At 38.7% G+C, this 21,098-nt stretch overlaps 1 protein-coding gene and 1 long non-coding RNA gene across 2 annotated transcripts in view; one reads left to right on the top strand and one right to left on the bottom strand.

Moving 5' to 3' along the window:
* LOC138952013 (uncharacterized) overlaps positions 1–12,586 on the top strand; it is a 259,836-nt gene extending 247,250 nt beyond the window's left edge. The window contains exons 2-3 of the long non-coding RNA XR_011451283.1: positions 10,486–11,126; positions 11,696–12,586. This is a non-coding gene — a long non-coding RNA (uncharacterized lncRNA). The remainder of the gene's footprint in view (positions 1–10,485; positions 11,127–11,695) is intronic.
* Positions 1,493–21,083, bottom strand: LOC138952001 (adenylosuccinate synthetase isozyme 1 B-like). The gene is made up of 2 exons (XM_070323577.1): positions 19,559–21,083; positions 1,493–3,767 (listed from the first exon to the last, which is right to left on the bottom strand). The coding sequence occupies exon 2, from the start codon at positions 3,663–3,665 to the stop codon at positions 2,286–2,288; it is 1,380 nt and encodes a 459-aa protein (XP_070179678.1). The 5' UTR covers positions 3,666–3,767; positions 19,559–21,083; the 3' UTR covers positions 1,493–2,285.
* Between the last annotated feature and the right edge of the window lie 15 nt (positions 21,084–21,098).

Below are 21,098 nucleotides of genomic sequence, written 5' to 3'. Positions count from 1 at the left end.
CCGTCAGGTCTTAATTGCCTATATTGGACATGAATTGGTTTATACGATTCGAGTTTTACGCCCTCGCGGCTTTTTGATGTTTGCGTGTTTAGGTGGTATCAGCCATCTGCACTTATGGTAGAATGACCAAGATCTTTAACGTGCCATTGTGGTGACACGGGGGTGGGAGATGGATACCGTCTCTGGGTCTGCACATAAAGTTGACCCGTGTCCGTCCCGGCCCGGATTCGAACCAGCGACCTCTCGATCACAAGTCCAGTGCTCTACCACCTGAGCTACCCGGGCCCCCGAATACCTATGCTGGGTCAGAAGGCTATTTATACTGCCTGCGCCGACTGCACAGAAAGCCGCACTCGAATATTCCCAGAACAGCCGTCTGTAACCGTATGCTAGCCAAATTTGTGTTTGTTTAGAAACTTTATTTTTTTTTCATTGGGGGGGGGGGGGGGGGGGGATTGCATGAACAGGATACAGAAAATAATGAGCTGATACATACTTCCAACACAATGACAGGAGATTCAAACAAAAACCAAACCAGACCAGCTTTCAACAACTGACTAAAACCATGTGACTTGGACACTAAATGCAATGAAGCGGCAAGAAACATTAACAATACTGGGTAAAACAAGCCATGCATGCAATTCAAAGAAAAAATGTGATGTAAAAACAAATTGGACAAAAATAAACTGTCAGCCTCCTTTTAAAACGCACACAAAAAACCCTGGTAATTTTATCAAAAACAACTTCATTTTCTTTGAGTTTTAATATGCCTGTGCTAATATCAGTGCTAATTAAAATCTGACCATATCACACAATCACCCTTGATGCACACTTACATACATGCAATAAGTTCTAACTCATCAAACCAACACTCTCAACTCCGCTGGTATGTTTCTGAAAGAGCACCAGCAATGCTGTTCCCCTGACATGCATGCGCTTTCCCATACCATCTCTGCTCAACAAGGACTCTCCAGAACAGTAATCTTATTGGCATGTTTCAGGACATTGGTGTATTAGCTAATGCTTTTACTCAACAGCATAAAAGATCAAATAAATTCTGATAACAATAAAAACAAGTCGCGTAAGGCGAAAATACAATATTTAGTCAAGTAGCTGTCGAACTCACAGAATGAAACTGAACGCAATGCCATGTTTCAGCAAGACCGTATACTCGTAGCATCGTCAGTCCACCGCTCATGGCAAAGGCAGTGAAATTGACAAGAAGAGCGGGGTAGTAGTTGCGCTAAGAAGGATAGCACGCTTTTCTGTATCTCTCTTTGTTTTAACTTTCTGAGCGTGTTTTTAATCCAAACATATCATATCTATATGTTTTTGGAATCAGGAACCGACAAGGAATAAGATGAAAGTGTTTTTAAATTGATTTGGACAATTTAATTTTGATAATAATTTTTATATATTTAATTTTCAGAGCTTGTTTTTAATCCGAATATAACATATTTATATGTTTTTGGAATCAGCAAATGATGGAGAATAAGATAAACGTAAATTTGGATCGTTTTATAAATTTTTATTTTTTTTTACAATTTTCAGATTTTTAATGACCAAAGTCATTAATTAATTTTTAAGCCACCACACTGAAATGCAATACCGAAGTCCGGGCTTCGTCGAAGATTACTTGACCAAAATTTCAACCAATTTGGTTGAAAAATGAGGGCGTGACAGTGCCGCCTCAACTTTCACGAAAAGCCGGATATGACGTCATCAAAGACATTTATCAAAAAAATGAAAAAAACGTTCGGGGATTTCATACCCAGGAACTCTCATGTCAAATTTCATAAAGATCGGTCCATTAGTTTAGTCTGAATCGCTCTACACACACACACAGACACACACACACACGCACACACGCACATACACCACGACCCTCGTTTCGATTCCCCCTCGATGTTAAAATATTTAGTCAAAACTTGACTAAATATAAAAAGACAAAAATTAAAAGAATAATACCACAAAAAGGTGCACAATCTCTGAATAGGGCGCTGACCCTTTACCCGAGTTTCAAACAGTGTCTTGTCTGCTTGTTGGTACTCTTGACAACCAATATTATTACCCAAACTAGACATTCTACAACCTCTAATACACATTTCACCACAATTGATGAAGAAAAATCCTCACACACACAAAAAGGGAAAAACTACATGGTTTGAAAAAGCACATCTCATCTCAACCAAACCATTGTACTACAGAATGTTGGTATCACAGGATGGTAAAACTCTGTGCTACAGTTCTCCAGTCTTTTGGATGCAGGAAAGAAGATAGCTGCTTCAAGGAATTTCAATCATGGAGTTCCGGTCCTTTCCAACGCCAATCCATCTCACTGGAACTTTCAGCTTGTCCCGTATAACTTCAATATAGCGCTGGGCGTTTTTGGGTAAATCTTCCCACTTGCGTACATCCTCCGTGTTGGTTTTCCAGCCTGGCAGGGTCAGGTATTCCACCTCTAACCTCTTCAAGTCGTCATCAGAGGCTGGGAAAGTTTCCACCTTTTCGCCATCCAGGTGATAGGCGACACCCACCTTCACCTCATCAAACACATCCAGGATGTCCAGTTTGGTAACTGCCAGCCCAGTAAAGCCGTTGATCATGTTGGAGTAGGACAGCATGATCAGATCCAGCCAGCCACAGCGCCGTGGTCGGCCTGTCGTCACACCGTACTCGTGGCCACGGTCCAGGAGTAGTTTTCCCATCTCATTGTCAAGTTCGGTGGGGAAGCCACCAGCTCCCACGCGGGTGAGGTAGGCCTTGACAACACCCACCACATCCCCAATGACGTGAGGTGGAATACCAAGCCCTGTGCACACGCCTCCAATACTGCAGTTTGATGATGTCACGTACGGGTAAAGACCAAAGTCAATATCCAGGATGGTGGACTGCGCTCCCTCCACCAGTATCATCTTGTCCCCAGCCTCCAGGAATTTGTGCAGGTAGCTGACCGTCTCGCGCACTAGTGGCCGGACCCTCTCTCTCAACTCTTTATACTTTGCCAGTTCTGCCGCAACGTCCACCTCCAGATCGGGAAAGATTGTGCGGTACTGATCCACAAGATTGCGAAATTTTTCAGAGAAATGGGCAAAGTCTCCCATCAGGTCACATATCCTGAGTCCGTTTCTTGTGGCCTTTGACGAGTAAGCTGGACCGATCCCCTTCTTCGTTGTGCCAATCGACTTCTGCCCACGTCCAGATTCCTGCAGACCATCCATTTGTTGATGAAAGTCAAACACAATGTGACACCTATCTGAGATGACAAGTCGGTCCTTCATATCGCAAAGCCCATTCTTCTCATTCGTCTCAAGCTCATGGAACATCTGGGGTAGATGCACCACTACTCCATTCCCAATGACGGCAACGCAGTCAGGATTGACAATTCCGCTGGGCAGAAGGTGGAAGGCATACTCTGCACCATCCACGTGCACAGAGTGGCCAGCATTGTTCCCTCCCTGACATCGGCAGCAAACGTCCGCTTTCGTTGCCAGCATATCAACGACTTTCCCTTTGCCTTCGTCGCCCCATTGTGTTCCTAAAACAACCGTTACAGGTCTGCGTTCCTCGGTACGGGGAACCTTGCTGGGAACTACTGTTTCTCCACCATTCATGCTGTCCAACCCTGTAACCTTCCTAATAGATGTTCTCACGTTCCTCGCCATTTTGTCGCTATGACACACTTAAGCACTGCATCATTCACCTTGACACACTTAAGCACTGCATCATTCACCTTGACACCCCCCGTGGAACAAGCACGCAATGACCTGAAAACATAATACAAAAATTGTATTAAGCTTCAGGAAACAAGTCATGAAAATAGGCAATAAAATCAAGTAATGTTGTAACCAACAAGAGCGGAAATATTTACATAATTATTCACAACACCATAAGTACTAGAGCAAAGAGTGACACAACACAACATACCGCAGTCCTAAAACCACATGAACAAACCATGACTAGAGAGTCAAATGCAAATTACACAAGTAAGTTCAAAACATGAACAAACCATGACTAGAAAGTCAAATGCAAATTACACAAGTAAGTTCAAGTCGCTATCCGAGTTTCTAGCACAACAGAACACAAGCTTATAGAAAGTCAACGTGTACAGTGCAAACTCTCAATCTCATTCCTCACATCACCGACAAGTTACTTCATGCCAGGATCAACAAGGGACTGTTGGGTATGGGTTATACATCAAATACTCTACAGGCATGGGAATTGAAAAAAGTAAAAAAGGCTGAAAATTTGTAAGTAATGGCAAAGTCGACGGCGCGAAGCGCCTAGCCCTGCTAGGGGGGTTCGGGGGCATGCCCCCCCGGAATTTGTTTCTCCAAAGAACCCAAATGGTGCAATTTGGTGTCATCTAAGCTCCAAGTTTGCCATTAAATTCAGTTTTTAGAACCATTTTTGCCTCCCCCATTTATTTTTTTCGGCGAACACTTTTGCTTTTTCGGCGGAACAAAAAAAAACAATCGGCGGAAATTTGCATTTCGGCGGACAATTCCCATGCCTGACTCTAGCGCCTAATCGGTGAACAACCAATGACCAACCAAACAAACAAGAACAGCAACAAATAAACTGTACTGTACAACAACTAAACATACAAATACCGACAAAACAAACAAGTAAACAAACAAACCGACAGTTAACAAACAAACAAACAACAACGCATAAATGACACTAAAGGATTCTAGTAAAAAGAATACAAAAGACCTACAATATATGTATACAAAAATAACCAAAGTCCTGAATGGACTAAGTCAGTACCCAGCCAGCGTGACGCATGCGTTATTTCTGAGTTTTTCATGCGGGGATGTGTACGGCCTCGTGACACCTTCGCTTCGCGCGCGTTACTTTTCGCCAACTTTTACGCAGATTGTCGCATTCGAAACGACTTCACCACGCAGTGTTTAGCACGCATGGATTCAATGAAAAGGTGATTGCAATTTTTGTTTTTCCTAATTTTATACCGTGGGTTTAAGCATGTTCTTCATGAAATAATGTATTATATTTTATGTTATTAAAAAATATTTACTTTTAAATTTTGGTCATGAATAGTTATTCTTCTTCAAAAACTTCTTCTTTTTTTTTAGAAAACAAATTGCATAAAAACTTTCAATCCGTTATTTTTCAGTTTATCTTAAGACAGTTTCGGTTAAAAAAAAAATGCATTTAAAAGTTTAATAAAATATTTTTATTTTATGTAAGGGTTTTCCCATTTAATTTTTATTTAATCATTTTGTTATTACTAACATTTATTTGCTTAATTGTTATCCTGATTATTTTTATCTTAAAATAAATATGATTATTTTAATTTGTATTATCATTATAATTGTTTTAGCATGTATTATAATTATTGTAATGCGGATTTGGTATTGTAGGAATCAGCTTTCCACAAAATAATGTCGTCGAAAAATCTAGGCAAAGCATAATAAAAATATTATATGAACAGAAAAGATAACTGAAATCTATATGAACACCCATAACAAAACGATAAAAACATTAAAAAAATTCAGATTAAACAAAAAAATGTAAACTAAAGTAACTTTGAAACTAGTTATCTACTCAAAATAAAGGCTGATGTTAATGGTTACATAAAATTTGTTCTCAGCATATTTTCATTTTATTTTATTTTGCTTTGGAAGAAAATCTCTATGAAAGTTCAATTTCAGGGGAGACAGTTACCTTGACTGCAAAGAGCAATTTATTGAAGTTATTTCCCTTGTCTGTCAGACCTACTTCAATCAGACAATCTCCAACTTCCTGTTGGCAAGAAGTCTGTCAAATCCACATTCAATCAATCAATCAATGACGCTTATATCGCGCATATTCCGTGGGTACAGTTTCTAGGCGCTCTGCAGTGATGCCGTGTGAGATGAAATTTTATACGGCCAGTAGATTGCAGCCATTTCGGCGCATATTTACCTTTCACGGCCTATTATTCCAAGTCACACGGGTATAGGTAGACAATTATTAACTGTGCCTAAGCAATTTTGCCAGGAAAGACCCTTTTGTCAATCGTGGGATCTTTAACGTGCACACCCAATGTAGTGTACACGGGGGGAGGGTTCGGACACCGAAGAGAGTCTGCACACAAAGTTGACTCTGAAATAAATTTCCGCCGAACCTGGGATCGAACTCACGCTGACAGCGGCCAACTGAATACAAATCCAGCGCGCTACCAACTGAGCTATATCCCCGCCCCACAGAACACAGAAGGACAACAAAACAAATTCAACAACGTGTAAAACATCAGAGCACCAAAGAAATCTATAAGTGCAGAATTTACTCAAATACATGATTTTGTCATATTAATCAATAATTTGGCAATGAATCCCAATCTCCCCCCCCCCCCCCCCCCCCCCCATTCAACCGACAGCTTACCAGACACCTGTGCAGAGCATACCGAGTTGTGCGCACAATTACAAAATAAACATTGACTACATACAAGTGGAGTTGTTATCATTCATCACATTTGCACACTACATGTATTACCTTTCTCCATAACAAAATTACAAAAAATAACATACCAAGTGAAAAATTACAAACTGCAATGACTTTACTCACAGAGAAGGCAAATAAAAAATAATCACACCCTTCTGACAGATGCGATATTACAAAGAGAGAAAAACGTGGCAGAAACAGTATTGAACCCACTGTGCTACATACTTGAGCATCTAAATATAATTATGAAGGTGACGTAAGCGACATCTCCAGCACTGTATCGGCGTTTTTTTGCTTATTCTTCTTATTGACTTGTATTTTTGACTTGCTTATTGGATGCAAGGTAATCTTATCCTTCTCTCTGAAATGAAGATTGACTTCTTTCAAGAATAGGTAAGTTGATCAACTGAAGGAAAGATCTGGGAATTTGAATTTTTGATAGCTCGCGGCTTTCGGCTTCCGAGTTTGATGGCAGAGAGAATTTCTCACACTTTCGATTTTTTTTTCGCCTAGAAAAAGAACACTGTTCTATTCATTCATGTTTGTTTTGTCTGAAAGATGGATGAATGAACTAACTTTTCCAAAAACATAAAGTTGATTGATGCAGTGTTTTGGTTTTAAAGGAGTTGTGGAAGAATGAAAATACCATCCGAATCCCGATTCGCGGGTCGCTCACGGCACCATAAAAACTGAATTTTCGTTTATCATTTTATGTCTCATTGTCTGTTTCTTGGTGAACTTTGGTTGGTTCCTAATCTGGTCGAGTCATTGCGGCAGCAGTTGTCAGGAGCTTTAGTAGTAATACTCTTCATATATATCTGTGTGGTTTTTTTTTATTTGTATCTTTTTATTTTTCCACAGATGTTCAACTTTCAGTTCCGCATACTGACATAGACTCATAGTCATGATAGTGGAATATTCTGTGTCTGAGTCTCGGAAAAGAGAAAAATTACCCTTGTTCCCGAGGCATGCATAGACTAGAGAGGCAGGCATAGGCTGTGTCAGCGTGTGCAGTGATAAAGTTGAAAAACAGATTTTTTTGAAATAAAAATAAAAAATACATCACAGAGAAAATAAATATACTAATTTAGTGAAATTGAGATGCTTATATTTAATAATTAATATTCCAGTTTTGATGTTTGCGTGTTACTGTTACTGTTAGGTTTGGGAATCAATGTGATCCTTCCATTTAACTTCCAAGTATTTATTTTTTCAGAAAGCTTTGACTTGAGTATGATGGTGCTCACTGCTTGTTTGAACTGAAGGTGAAGAAAGCTGAGATGGACAGTGACCTTAACACCGCCACCGATGCCAGTAACGCAGACTGTCGTTCCGTCTCGGCGAGGTGAAGATGAACAGGTATGGCTCGAGTCGATAGCAATGAGTGTCTCATTCAGAGTCATTGATAGTGACACTGACAGCGTCTTTTTGTTCTGTGACTTTGGCTTATTTTGTGTTTTATTCTTTTAGTTATAACCAGATGTGTCAAACAAATTCAGCTGATCTCTTTTACTGTTTTAGTGAAACAAATGTATTGTTTCCAGCAAAGGGAAAAACAATCGGGTGGGGGCGGTTGGTCGATTTTATTTTTATATTTAAATTTTTATTTTATTTTAATAGTTTTATTGATGTTTGTTTTTAATTAACACAGGCATCTCATTGATGAGAAAGTGTGAACTGTGTCCGCGGGATGCCAGAGAAGAGTAACTTTTCATCCAAAGTCTGCAAAATTGAATTTAAAATTTAACCTTTTTGATGAATATTTTTGAATGAATACAAAAAGTTCTAGTGTTTGGAGGAAAACTTAAGGTCAGTTTAACTTTAAACAAGGATTTTTAGTGTGTGTTTGTTCTTCTGTCTAAAAAAAAGAAAAAAAAATCTGCTTGAAGTAAATACACACACAAATATTCATCTCCAACTGCTGAGTCCCTACATCTATTTACCCCATCAAATGCCACTCTGTATGCCCCTATGTTCTCCTGAATTCAAAAATATAGAGATGTCACGTTTACTTTGAACATTTGCTCAGATTGTTTTTTTTAGTGCTGATGGTTTCTTTTTAGGCCGACAGATTGTCTAAAATATGTATTGCTTCATGTAAATGACTTTTTGTTCTTCTTTTCTTCTATTCAGCGGACACAAGACTACGAGCAGAGCAGAAAGATAAACATCAGTTCTTGCTGCTGGAGAAGGTTCTACAGGAGCAGATGGACCTGATGCGACTAATTTAGTAATTGGTCGCCAAAGAATCATGGTGGAGCCAGAGCCTGTGCTACTGTTCGATGGAGTCATCTTTTTACTGTTGAGTGTGGAAGATGTTGAAGGCACATGATGGATCTGTCGAAGGAGTGATCAGTGGTACTGGAAGGTGGCTTTGAATGCTATTGTTGAAGCAGACCAGTCATGCCTGTGCTATTTTCCCCAGATAACTGTTTGTGAGTGTGACATGTTATTGTTAGACGCTCTTTAGGCTTTAAATGTTACCTTGAGTGTGTGCTTTTTGGAGGATGCCAGATGTCATCACGGTTCACGGGTGTATCTTAACTGTTCATCAGTTCTCAGTCATGACCAGTTTCCCATTATCCTGGCAATTCATGCAAGGTTTATGCGTATTGGTCACATTTGTGAATTTATTTGATGATAAAACTATGCTTATGGGTACGCACAATGATGGGCCTCTTTTTCTCATGTGGGGTGCGGAAAATGCATGCACCACTTTGTTTTCTGTGATCATTGCATCTGTGAGAAATAATGCAAATATTGCTCTGTGGCCAGAGCTGCCATCTGCTAGGTTCAGGGATGTAACAGAAATTGCTACGCTGTTTCCTCAAGTTCAAAATTGCAAGTGCTACACTCAAGCAAATAATCACAAACATGCAACAGTGCCTTCTTGTGAGTTCTGATTCTCACTTTGTGTAGGCATCGGATTATGGGTCAGAAAAAATTTGTCCACACTGAATAGTATCACGGTTGACGCTCTCTTCTAACTATGTTTGTGCTTTCCAAATGAAGATTTGTGAGATAGTATTGAATGATTGATGCAGGTCACCTGAGGTGTGTGATCACATTTTACGACAATGCTACACTCAATCACCATTTGCTCTTCTGAAAACTTTTTTTTTTAAAGCAAGTGCGATTATTGATTTTTTGTTCCAGGTGACAGTATGATGATTCTAGATTGAATTGTTTGTATGTGAAGAAGAGCTGTCTGAATATTTGATTTTTGGAATTCAGTCAGCTTGTTTTGCTTGTTTCAGATCCATGACCATGAGCTCGGTGTGGTTGGTGGACATGAACTAAAGATGACTACTGATGCTGTGATGATGAAGGTGTTCCATAGGCTACACGGTTGCCGACAGGGGGCTCTGGGGGAGGGCAGGGAAAGAGACCATGGTGTACGCTGGGACTAAAAGCCATCGACAGTGAGTTGTTTTTCATAATTTGTAAAATCATCCTGGTCCTTTTAGGAAGAAGATAAAATCCATGTCCACAAACCAACAAGTTATTTCTGTCTCAAATTTTGTTCTTAGGAATCAATTTTAAATTTGCCATGTTTCACCTGTGAATGATAGTTGTCAAAGCTTTTACACTTAACATTAAATTGCTAGAAACCAAGTTCCTGAGCTCATTTGTCAGTGTCATGGATTTTCGACTACATACGAAATAAGGATGTTAGCAAACGGTATGATGTCGTCACATATGCGTCTGCACGTCACAGTACATGTATTATGAATTTCCGAAGGCCCCCAAAGAAAAAGTCATAGTAAAGGTAACTTTAACCACTTGACTGCCTTATGATGGGTATACCAGTCATGCGCTGCGGCTTCTCCGTTCCGGGATTTTCCAGAAATGCTACGTCACTGCTGACACACAAATAGCAGCCAATGGCTTGGTAGGATACCTCATTCTCATGAATAAACATAAATGGTGACGCGGTTTTGCGTTTGAAGGCTATTTTCGACCTTGTCGACAGGGTATGGGAGAGAAATCTCGACTCGTCAAAATGGTTAACGGTGACTGTTGACCGGGCCCTAGTAGGGAACAAGAAGAGCAAACGCTCGATCGAGTCACTTTCGCAGTTCTGAATATTATATGAGGCATCAGATGGACAGGAAGAAATTGCTATTCACAACACAATGAGTCACGTTCACATAAAATTTGAGCCCGGTCACTTTTATAGTTTCCGAGAAAAGCCCAACGTTAAGTTGTGTGTTGCCGAACAGAAAAGGCTAGTTATCTCCCTTGTTTTTCTGATAACGTTCGTAAAAGGCTACAGATGTAAATACTTTGATGTAAAGAATAATCCTACAAAGTTTCAATCACATCCGATGAACTTTGTCAAAGATATAAAATGTCTAATTTTTCCTTTGACGCTGACCTGTGACCTTGAAAAAGGTCAGAGGTCAACGAAACCATCGTTAAAGTGTAGAGGTCATTGGAGGTCACGACTAAACAAAATATGAGCCCGATCGCTTTGATAGTTTCCGAGAAAAGTCCAACGTTAAGGTGGTGTCTACGGACGGCCGGCCGGACAGACTAACACTGACCGATTACATAGAGTCACATTTTCTCAAGTGACTCAAAAACAAAGCCGGACTGACGCTACAGGCGGTGCAATTGATTATGGATACTGACAGGGGAAGGGGGAGATCTTCTTTCGGACAATTCGTTGGAAACAGGTAGATGACAGTGATTATAATCCTTTCTTGGAGCGAGCAAAACAGCCATTTGTGTGTGATCCACAGGCACCGGAAGATGCGCCGGACTGATTTTTCAAAAGTTCATATTTAAACATCATTATAAGCCAAACTAATTATCATATCCATGATTAGACACTAAAAACAGATTCTTGGTTCAATTTCCTTTAAAAACAACATAGGTTTTACTTACCTACCTACTGCCAGTTTGGAGCTAGATTTTTGTGTGAATTATTACACCCCAAACTCCAATATTCCCTGGCAGTCAGGAATGCACATACCCAAGTTTTGATTGGCAGCGAAAGGGTTAAAACAAATATTAGGGTATGTAATTTTTTACTTCTCTTCTACAAGGATGACAATGTGTTGTAATTTCCTCACTCAAGTATAGTTGGTGTGTTGTAAAAGCGTATGGTGTGTATGCAAGTTTGTGTGTCTGTATGATTTTTAGCAAGTTTACAGGCGTCAGGAAATAAACTTGAGACTTTTCTCAAATCAGTGATAGTTGTTTGATGATCCAAGTTCATGTTATTTTTTGTTTTGTCATGCAGAGGCTGTTCCGTGAAGCTGTACGGGTGCCACAGGTCAAGACCTTGAAGACGGCCGCTCAAGACTGGTTTTTGGAAGCCTGTGATGAAAGAAAGAGACAACAGGCCATGGAAGAGCCTTCATGATTTGGTTTGCAGTAATTGAACTTTGTAATCTCTGTAGGCTTATTTACAATGCTAGTTGCAAAAATTTGATGAATGCAAGATTTGACTCGCCTGAGAAATTGCTAGTGAGTAATTGTATTTCACAGTTCAGGTCTGTGTGGCTGACGCTGAAGGATTCTGATGAATTCAAAAGCATTCTGTGGCCTCTCCTGTGAGATAATCATAGAAAACAGAAACAAATCTGCTAATTCTCAAAGCAACAGTTTACTTTACAGAAGAGATCAAATTAAAAGTCAAAAGCTGACAAAATAGCATTAAATCTGAGGACTATCTGTTACTCGTGACACATGTGCCTGTGGTGTTTTGCTATGTAAGAGTACGAAGAACCCTCTTTTTTGTGGATGAAATCTTCTATTCTTTTGTGTTTCATCTTTATTTTTTGTGTACAGTCCCTCACCAGCAGTCATCTCGTTTCTGAGTGAGTGCAAATTTTAATACTGATAAATGTACAACAAAAATATTCTTGCATTGACAACCTAAACTTTTTTCCACCTCACTTAAAAAATAACTTTCAAAAGATGAAATATGTCATTCGTGTATGCAAATGTCCATTCACACACACATTTCATCTTCTGAAGAGTGAGAGAAAAAAATCTATCCTCGAGTCAGTCTGGATTGGAGCAAAAAGGCCTACCTGTACATGTACCACCAACACAGTACCATTGCATTTGTACAGATTTTCCAACCCAGGAAAAAATCTGAAGCCGGAAGTTCCGGTTTTTCAATTTAATTTTTTTTTTTTCGTAAATTGAAAAACCGGAATTTCCGGCTTCAGATTTTTTCAAAAGCCGGAATTCCGGCTCCCAGCCGGAGGAGTGGCAACCATGCAGTTGGCGTTGTTTATCTCTGGTGGCCACTGTTTATAATTCAGAATCTCGGAACCGAGTCTCAGTAAAAACTCTTGGAGAAGTCTGGAAAGCGAAGACCAGAGCTTTTTTTCTATGTATGTGGGGGTTTTGCAGACGACATTTTGAAGCATACACGTTGCCATGACTGCATCAAAATGTTGTATTAAAAACTTCGATAAAGTATCTCAGTTGCACATTTTAGCAAGGTCAATAATTATGCTAATTTAAAATCGCTTCAAGCACTTATTGATTAAAACCAAAACTGTGAAATATAATCTGCTAACACTTTCTTTTATCTATCTAGAGAGTATTGCCAAGATGGTCACGTGCTTCCGTCTTAAATAAACGGGATTATGTATGGATGAATCGAGTTGCATTCACTGAAGTGGCCGAAACACAGGGCCAAATATATCAATAAGCACTGCCTGTAAAGCACACAATCTCCCCCCCCCCCCCTCCCCAGCCCCCCAAACAGATTAAAAAAAATAAAAGAAGATGATTTTAGAAACAGCAGCCGGAGAGAGGCCCGGGGGGGGGGGGGGGGGGGGGGATTAAAGATTGGAATTTAATTATAATTGGATAGATCCGCCGCACTGCCAAGAAAAGTGTACAGTGTTTCACCCACTTTCCCGAAAATATATGCATCTGTGTTAAAATTGTCAAAACGGAGTTCCAACTTATCATCAGTGATCAGACATAATCATTATGTAGATAGATGATCAATGTAGGCTATACGGCCTATTATATCTCTGTTATCATGCACTACTGACTCAACAACACAAATACTTGCTGAATATACTCTCTATTTGAAAGCATATCCAAAGGAACCTTTTGTCTCTGTTGATAAATATCGAAGTTCATTGCATTATCTTTACTCTAGACTTGTATTTCTCTGTCAGAGCACAATATCGTTCGTCTGCTACAGACACCCAGCAGTAAGAAAGCATAGGCTCTAGCTGAATACATTTTTATTTTTTTCTCGTCTAAAGTAGAAAAATACATTCATTCGTAAAGAAGATCTAGGGTTTAGATGAAAAGGTTAGTCAGTGTAATATCATATAGGGGCCTATATAGCCTATATATATACCAATAGATTAAGGAAGATTTTTAAAATACAACACAGGCACACGACAAACACACAACTAGGACAACACACATAAACAACCAAACACACAAGCAAACAAACACACACAACACAGGGGCATAGTTATGTTACAAGCATCAGCCTTGCAACAGAAACTAGGTCAGTAGTGACACATCAATTACAGTTCTGGCAGCTAGGCTATGTATTTGACCTACATTATATACATCCAAGGTTTGCAAGGGCTGACTCAATTCTATGAACCTGAACTGAGAACAACTCAAAATCCTAGCCTGAGACAAGAAGAATAAACTGGCAACCAGAAGAATAACATCTAGAGAGAGAGAGAGAGAGAGAGAGAGAGAGAGAGAGAGAGAGAGAGAGAGAGAGAGAGAGAGAGAGAGAGAGAGAGAGAGAGAGAGAGAGAGAGAGAGAGAGAGAAGATTAAAGGATGCACACCCAACTAACAGAATATAACAATGACAAGGATGTTAAAGGACAATAATAAGAAACTAGTGGTACCCGTGCTACGCACTTTGTGTGCTGCGCATGCGATGTCATTTTGTTGGTTATGTGCTTGTGAAAATGTTGTTTGCACCCCTCCCCCCCCCCCCCCCCCCCCGCACATTAGCCCGCATATAATGAATTATATTCTCTTGGTGAAAAATAAAATGTTAACCCTTACACCGGTGCAATTCTGTAACACATGTTACATAGCCACTGGTGAATTAACAGAGAGAAAAATAACAAAAAACAGTCATATAGGTTTTCGCATCAATGGGAGGTAATCGGAACTGACCAAAAAGACTGCGCGACCGCACGCGACTATACAAACAAACAAAATAAAATACAGCAGGTATGGCGTTTGCATGAATCCATGATTACGTCTACATGAACAACAGTGATAAAAGTGCGCATCTCTTCCCAGCCGTGCAGCGCTTTGAAAGTTGGAAGCATTAAAATTTAAACGGGTAAAAAGCCATCGTGAAGATACGAAAAAAAGTATGACGTGTAAAATACTTAATGATTCAAACGCATAGTATAACATAAGTAACTGACAACAGAAAATATATACATGGTTCACACACACAATCGAGTGCACACATCCATGCTTATTTAAAGTCATGTACACACACACACACATACATACATGGCATCAAGCAACACACAATTAAATGACACATATGGAATATGGAAAACGTATAATGGACATGAACATGGCAAGTAATTTACACCGTTACCTACTATAAAATTGATGATATATATATACCACTCACTTGCTATTCGCCTAAAAGCTTGCAGTGTGCTGTGACACATATAAGAAACCAGAAGAAAAAAGGACTTTACTTTGGCGAAAAGAGCATATGCTGCTTATTTTTGTACATAACTGCTATAACTGTATTTTTTCCGAACACTTACATGTAAAAAACATAGAGATATATCTTACCATTTCACTAAGACAGCCAAAATAACGGTCAAATTAAGGGGAGATCATGATGACGTACATGTCTATGGTTGCACCGGGGGAAAATATTTAGTCGCTGGAACCTATAAGGTTATACGGCGACTTATCAGGTGATAATGTTTCGAACTTATCTTTTAAAAATTAAGTAAACAAATCTATGGAATATTTTGGAGTTCCATTAACAGATAAACAGATCTATCTATCTTCTTATATAGGTTTTCGCATCAATGGGAGGTAATCGGAACTGACCAAAAAGACTGCGCGACCGCACGCGACTATACAAACAAACAAAATAAAATACAGCAGGTATGACGTTTGCATGAATCCATGATTACGTCTACATGAACAACAGTGATAAAAGTGCGCATCTCTTCCCAGCCGTGCAGCGCTTTGAAAGTTGGAAGCATTAAAATTTAAACGGGTAAAAAGCCATCGTGAAGATACGAAAAAAAGTATGACGTCTAAAATACTTAATGATTCAAACGCATAGTATAACATATGTAATTGACAACAGAAAATATATACATGGTTCACACACACAATCGAGTGCACACATCCATGCTTATTTAAAGTCATGTACACACACACACACACACACACATACATACATGGCATCAAGCATCAAGCAACACACAATTAAATGACACATATGGAATATGGAAAACGTATAATGGACATGAACATGGCAAGTAATTTACACCGTTACTTACTATAAAATTGATGATATATATATACCACTCACTTGCTATTCGCCTAAAAGCTTGCGGTGTGCTGTGACACATATAAGAAACCAGAAGAAAAAAGGACTTTACTTTGGCGAAAAGAGCATATGCTGCTTATTTTTGTACATAACTGCTATAACTGTATTTTTTCCGAACACTTACATGTAAACAACATAGAGATATATCTTACCATTTCACTAAGACAGCCAAAATAACGGTCAAATTAAGGGGAGATCATGATGACGTACATGTCTATGGTTGCACCGGGGGAAAATATTTAGTCGCTGGAACCTATAAGGTTGTGAAAATGTTGTTTGCACCCCCCCCCCCCCCCCCCCCGCACATTATCCCGCATATAATGAATTATATTCTCTTGGTGAAAAATAAAATGTTAACCCTTACACCGGTGCAATTCTGTAACACATGTTACATAGCCACTGGTGAATTAACAGAGAGAAAAATAACAAAAAACAGTCATATAGGTTTTCGCATCAATGGGAGGTAATCGGAACTGACCAAAAAGACTGCGCGACCGCACGCGACTATACAAACAAACAAAATAAAATACAGCAGGTATGACGTTTGCATAAATCCATGATTACGTCTACATGAACAACAGTGATAAAAGTGCGCATCTCTTCCCAGCCGTGCAGCGCTTTGAAAGTTGGAAGCATTAAAATTTAAACGGGTAAAAAGCCATCGTGAAGATACGAAAAAAAGTATGACGTCTAAAATACTTAATGATTCAAACGCATAGTATAACATATGTAATTGACAACAAAAAATATATACATGGTTCACACACACAATCGAGTGCACACATCCAATCCATGCTTATTTAAAGTCATGTACACACACACACACATACATACATGGCATCAAGCAACACACAATTAAATGACACATATGGAATATGGAAAACGTTTAATGGACATGAACATGGCAACTAATTTACACCGTTACCTACTATAAAATTGATGATATATATATACCACTCACTTGCTATTCGCCTAAAAGCTTGCGGTGTGCTGTGACACATATAAGAAACCAGAAGAAAAAAGGACTTTACTTTGGCGAAAAGAGCATATGCTGCTTATTTTTGTACATAACTGCTATAACTGTATTTTTTCCGAACACTTACATGTAAAAAACATAGAGATATATCTTACCATTTCACTAAGACAGCCAAAATAACGGTCAAATTAAGGGGAGATCATGATGACGTACATGTCTATGGTTGCACCGGGGGAAAATATTTAGTCGCTGGAACCTATAAGGTTATACGGCGACTTATCAGGTGATAATGTTTCGAACTATTTAGTAAACAAATCTATGGAATATTTTGGAGTTCCATTAACAGATAAACAGATCTATCTATCTTCTTATTATTTTAGGTTCGTCTGGGGTAGAGAAATAAAACACACAGCTAGGTTCGTCTGAGGTGCGGTCGCGTGTTTAGTCGAACCGAAAGTTGAAGAAGAACCAATCACAGATCTCTTTCGCCGCGATGTCAAAGTTCAGGTCAAAGTTCACTGTTGTCTGCTCAAATTTGCGAGACAAACCTCTTCAAACTTTGTTCGTGGACAAAATTGGAAGTCGGGACCTAGCGGAATCGATTTCCTGGGTCACGTTGGCATAGCAACCGAAGGAGAAGGCACAAATCCGCGCGGTTTGGTCACAGGAATCGAAAAACCACCGAAAATCCTACCAGTATTATATAGTAGATCATACCACAATTCAATCAATGCACTGATTAGATGGAGCGAGATTCTTAAAACCGATAACCATAACCTTCAGGTTCCACATTAGTTCATCTCATTATCCGTTCCTGACATGAATCTCCTTATGAACAGCTAACAGCTCTTTCGAATAAAAGCAGCTTCTTTCAGTAGTGCTTCCATATGGCAATCCGTTTGTAAAGAAATTACGTTTTTTCCTGTTGATCTAAATAATAAATTATTTAACTAAATAATTCATTATATAGCTAAATAATTCATTATTTAACTAAATAATTTATTATTTACACAAAACTAAAAAGTGTGATTGTTGTAATTAAAGAAATTTTTTATTTACTAAACAATTCATTATTTAATAAAAAAATCCATTATTTACTATATAATGCATTATATACTATAGAATGCATTGTATACTATAGAATGCATTGTATACTATAGAATGCATTGTATACTATAGAATGCATTCAATAATATAGAATGCATTATGCATTGTATACTATAGAATGCATTCAATAATATAGAATGCATTCTATAATATAGAATGCATTCTATAACGTTACGAAACTACTCTCTGTGTCTCTGTCTCTCTATGTGTCTCTCTCTCTCTCTCTCTCCCTCTCTCTCTCCCTCTTTCTCTCTATTCAATTAAACTGTGTCAGTGTCTCTGTCTGTCTCTGTCTCTGTCTGTCTGTCTCTCTCCCTCTCTCCGTTTCTCTCTCTGTTTCTGTCTCTCTCTGTCTCTCTGTGTGGCTCTCTCTCTCTCTGTCTCTCTCTCCCTCTCTCTCTCCGTTTCTCTCTCTCTCCGTTTCTCTCTCTCTGTTTCTGTCTCTCTCTGTGTGTCTCTCTCTCTCTGTCTCTCCGTGTGTCTCTGTCTCTCTCTGTTTCTCTCTCCCTCGATCTCTCTCTCCCTCTCTCTCTCTCTCTCTCTCTCTCTCTCTCTCTCTCTCTCTCTCTCTCTGTGTGTTACTGTATTGTATACTATAGAATGCATTCTATATTATAGAATGCATTCTATAATATAGAATGCATTCTATATTATAGAATGCATTCTATAGTATACAATGCATTCTATATTATAGAATGCATTCTATAGTATAGAATGCATTCTATAGTATACAATGCATTCTATATTATAGAATGCATTCTATAGTATACAATGCATTCTATAGTATACAATGCATTCTATAGTATATAATGCATTATATAGTAAATAATGGATTTTTTGTTTGAATTGTTTAGTAAATAAAAGATTTCTTTAATTACAACAATCACACTTTTTACTTTTGTGTAAATAATGAATTATTTAGTTAAATAATGAATTATTTAGCTATATAATGAATTATTTAGTTAAATAATTCATTATTTAGATCAACAGGAAAAAACGTAATTTCTTTACAAACGGATTGCCATACTTCCAAGTGAATCGTAAATTTAGAAAAGGCACAACTCTTGATGAGTTACATCATACTCTCGATTGACACAGTTAACCGGCTCAGAAAGAAACCAATGTTATCATATCAACATACCCAATGATGCGTCTGTAATTTGGCCGATTTACACGAACTTGCCAAAGCTAAACAAAACTCACCAAGCATCTTTAACTGAAAGCTTGGCATCCAAAGCTAACTGCTCAATAGACCATACAGTCGCTACGAAACATCGTTTAGTCTACAGTTTGATCTGACAGACTATGACGTAATGTCTAGACATCCTGACGTAACCTCAGCTATCAGTGAAAGACAAATACTCCATCAGTTCAGTCATCAACAAAACATAGCAGTAATACAATCATGATCAAGTCACAATAAATGGCATAGAAAACAAAACAAGAAAATCATTGTTTACTTACAGTGAATTCAACCCTTTGCCGACATCAACACAGGTTCAACACAAATTGCACAGGCTACATGTGGAGAAAAGTCTTTTCACTACATAATCTGACTGGGCAAAATGCCTCTTTTTCCTGGAGCTATCACGATACTCTGAAGCAAGGCTATGTCTATCGCAACGAGTGGTCAGCGGTCAGCGAAGTCGAGACACGAACTGAATACCTATGCTGGGTCAGAAGGCTATTTATACTGCCTGCGCCGACTGCACAGAAAGCCGCACTCGAATATTCCCAGAACGGCTGTCTGTAACCGTATGCTAGCCAAATTTGTGTTTGTTTAGAAACTTTGACAGCTGATAACTTTTCAAAGAACGCACACATTAGAAATCGGTTTGTTGCTACAGAACCAGTGTGAAAAATACTTTTAAATCATGTTACAAGATATAACTTCAGAAGTCCAGATCAAAAGGTAATTATGATTAATTAGCCAGAATAAATGACCGATTAACGATCAAAACCCAGCAAAATAAAGATTGCTCAACTCTATCACTTCCTGCACCAAATGCAATTCACTCTATTACAAAATGAACTCCTGAACTTTCCATACATGTATCATACTTGTGGTAAAATGGAACTTATGACGAGTTATGTGACGTTAAACTTGATAAAGAAACACAGATACTAAAATGACGCGTGTGACGTCACGCGGAGAGACACCGGTCGAACTGAGGGGAAAACTTTGATTTGCTTGATCCAAACATTTATTAATGCACTTTAACTCAAAAAGTATCTTAAGGAAATAAGAAATGAAGTGCACTAAGTTAGATTTATGGAAAAGTTACAATTATGGAGATAATAGGGAAATTCCAGACGTCACCTACTGGGCGCTAAAATTCAGATAGCTGGGACGTTTGGGTCGGAGCTGATCGAACATTAAAGCAATTTAAGGAACAACAGGGCCTTAAAAAGTACTTAAGCACGAACATACAGCAACATAATATCTATATCCATGCATTATTAACATCTAAAAGTAATATAAAGCCTTAGATTGCATAAAATAGCAGTCAACCCAAGCAATCTAAAAATAGATTTTATGCAAATAAAGATGGCCGCCGCTCCGATGTAACCAAGCGGTGTAGAGCAAAAGTTTGTGTCGTCTGCAAAGGCGCAGAAAGTTCGTTAATGCACTTGCTGTAAAGGCACTAAAAGTGCACATTGTCACAACAACAAACAAAAACAAAAAAACAAATATAAAAAAAATATAATTTTTTTTAAAAAAAGATGGAGGATGAGGGATGAAGTGTTAAAACAAGGGAGATTATAGGGGCCGGGGACTGCCTCGCTGTACGAAATCAAGTCCGAAGACAGTGAAGTGAATGGACAATGAGGATGAGACCACCTGTAAAAATGCTCTTGGTGCTTGGTAAACAAACTTGTTAAAATGTTGGTAAAAAGTTATAAAAGGGGCTTAACCAGACTGGCTGTGATGCCTTTGGCCTGTGACACGACGCTTTAAAAACCAAAAAAAATCAGTTGGGGTAAGGTATCTAGGGGGGGGGGG

The sequence above is a fragment of the Littorina saxatilis genome, linkage group LG17 (assembly GCF_037325665.1).
Source record: "Littorina saxatilis isolate snail1 linkage group LG17, US_GU_Lsax_2.0, whole genome shotgun sequence".
NCBI classification, from domain to species: Eukaryota; Metazoa; Mollusca; class Gastropoda; order Littorinimorpha; family Littorinidae; genus Littorina; species Littorina saxatilis.
Note: the sequence above shows the minus strand (reverse complement) of the source record. Positions and strands in the feature narration are given on the sequence as shown.

Excerpts from the sequence above, each read along its gene's own strand:
- LOC138952001 (XM_070323577.1), bottom strand. The coding sequence starts at position 3,665 with ATGGCGAGGAACGTGAGAACATCTATTAGGAAGGTTACAGGGTTGGAC.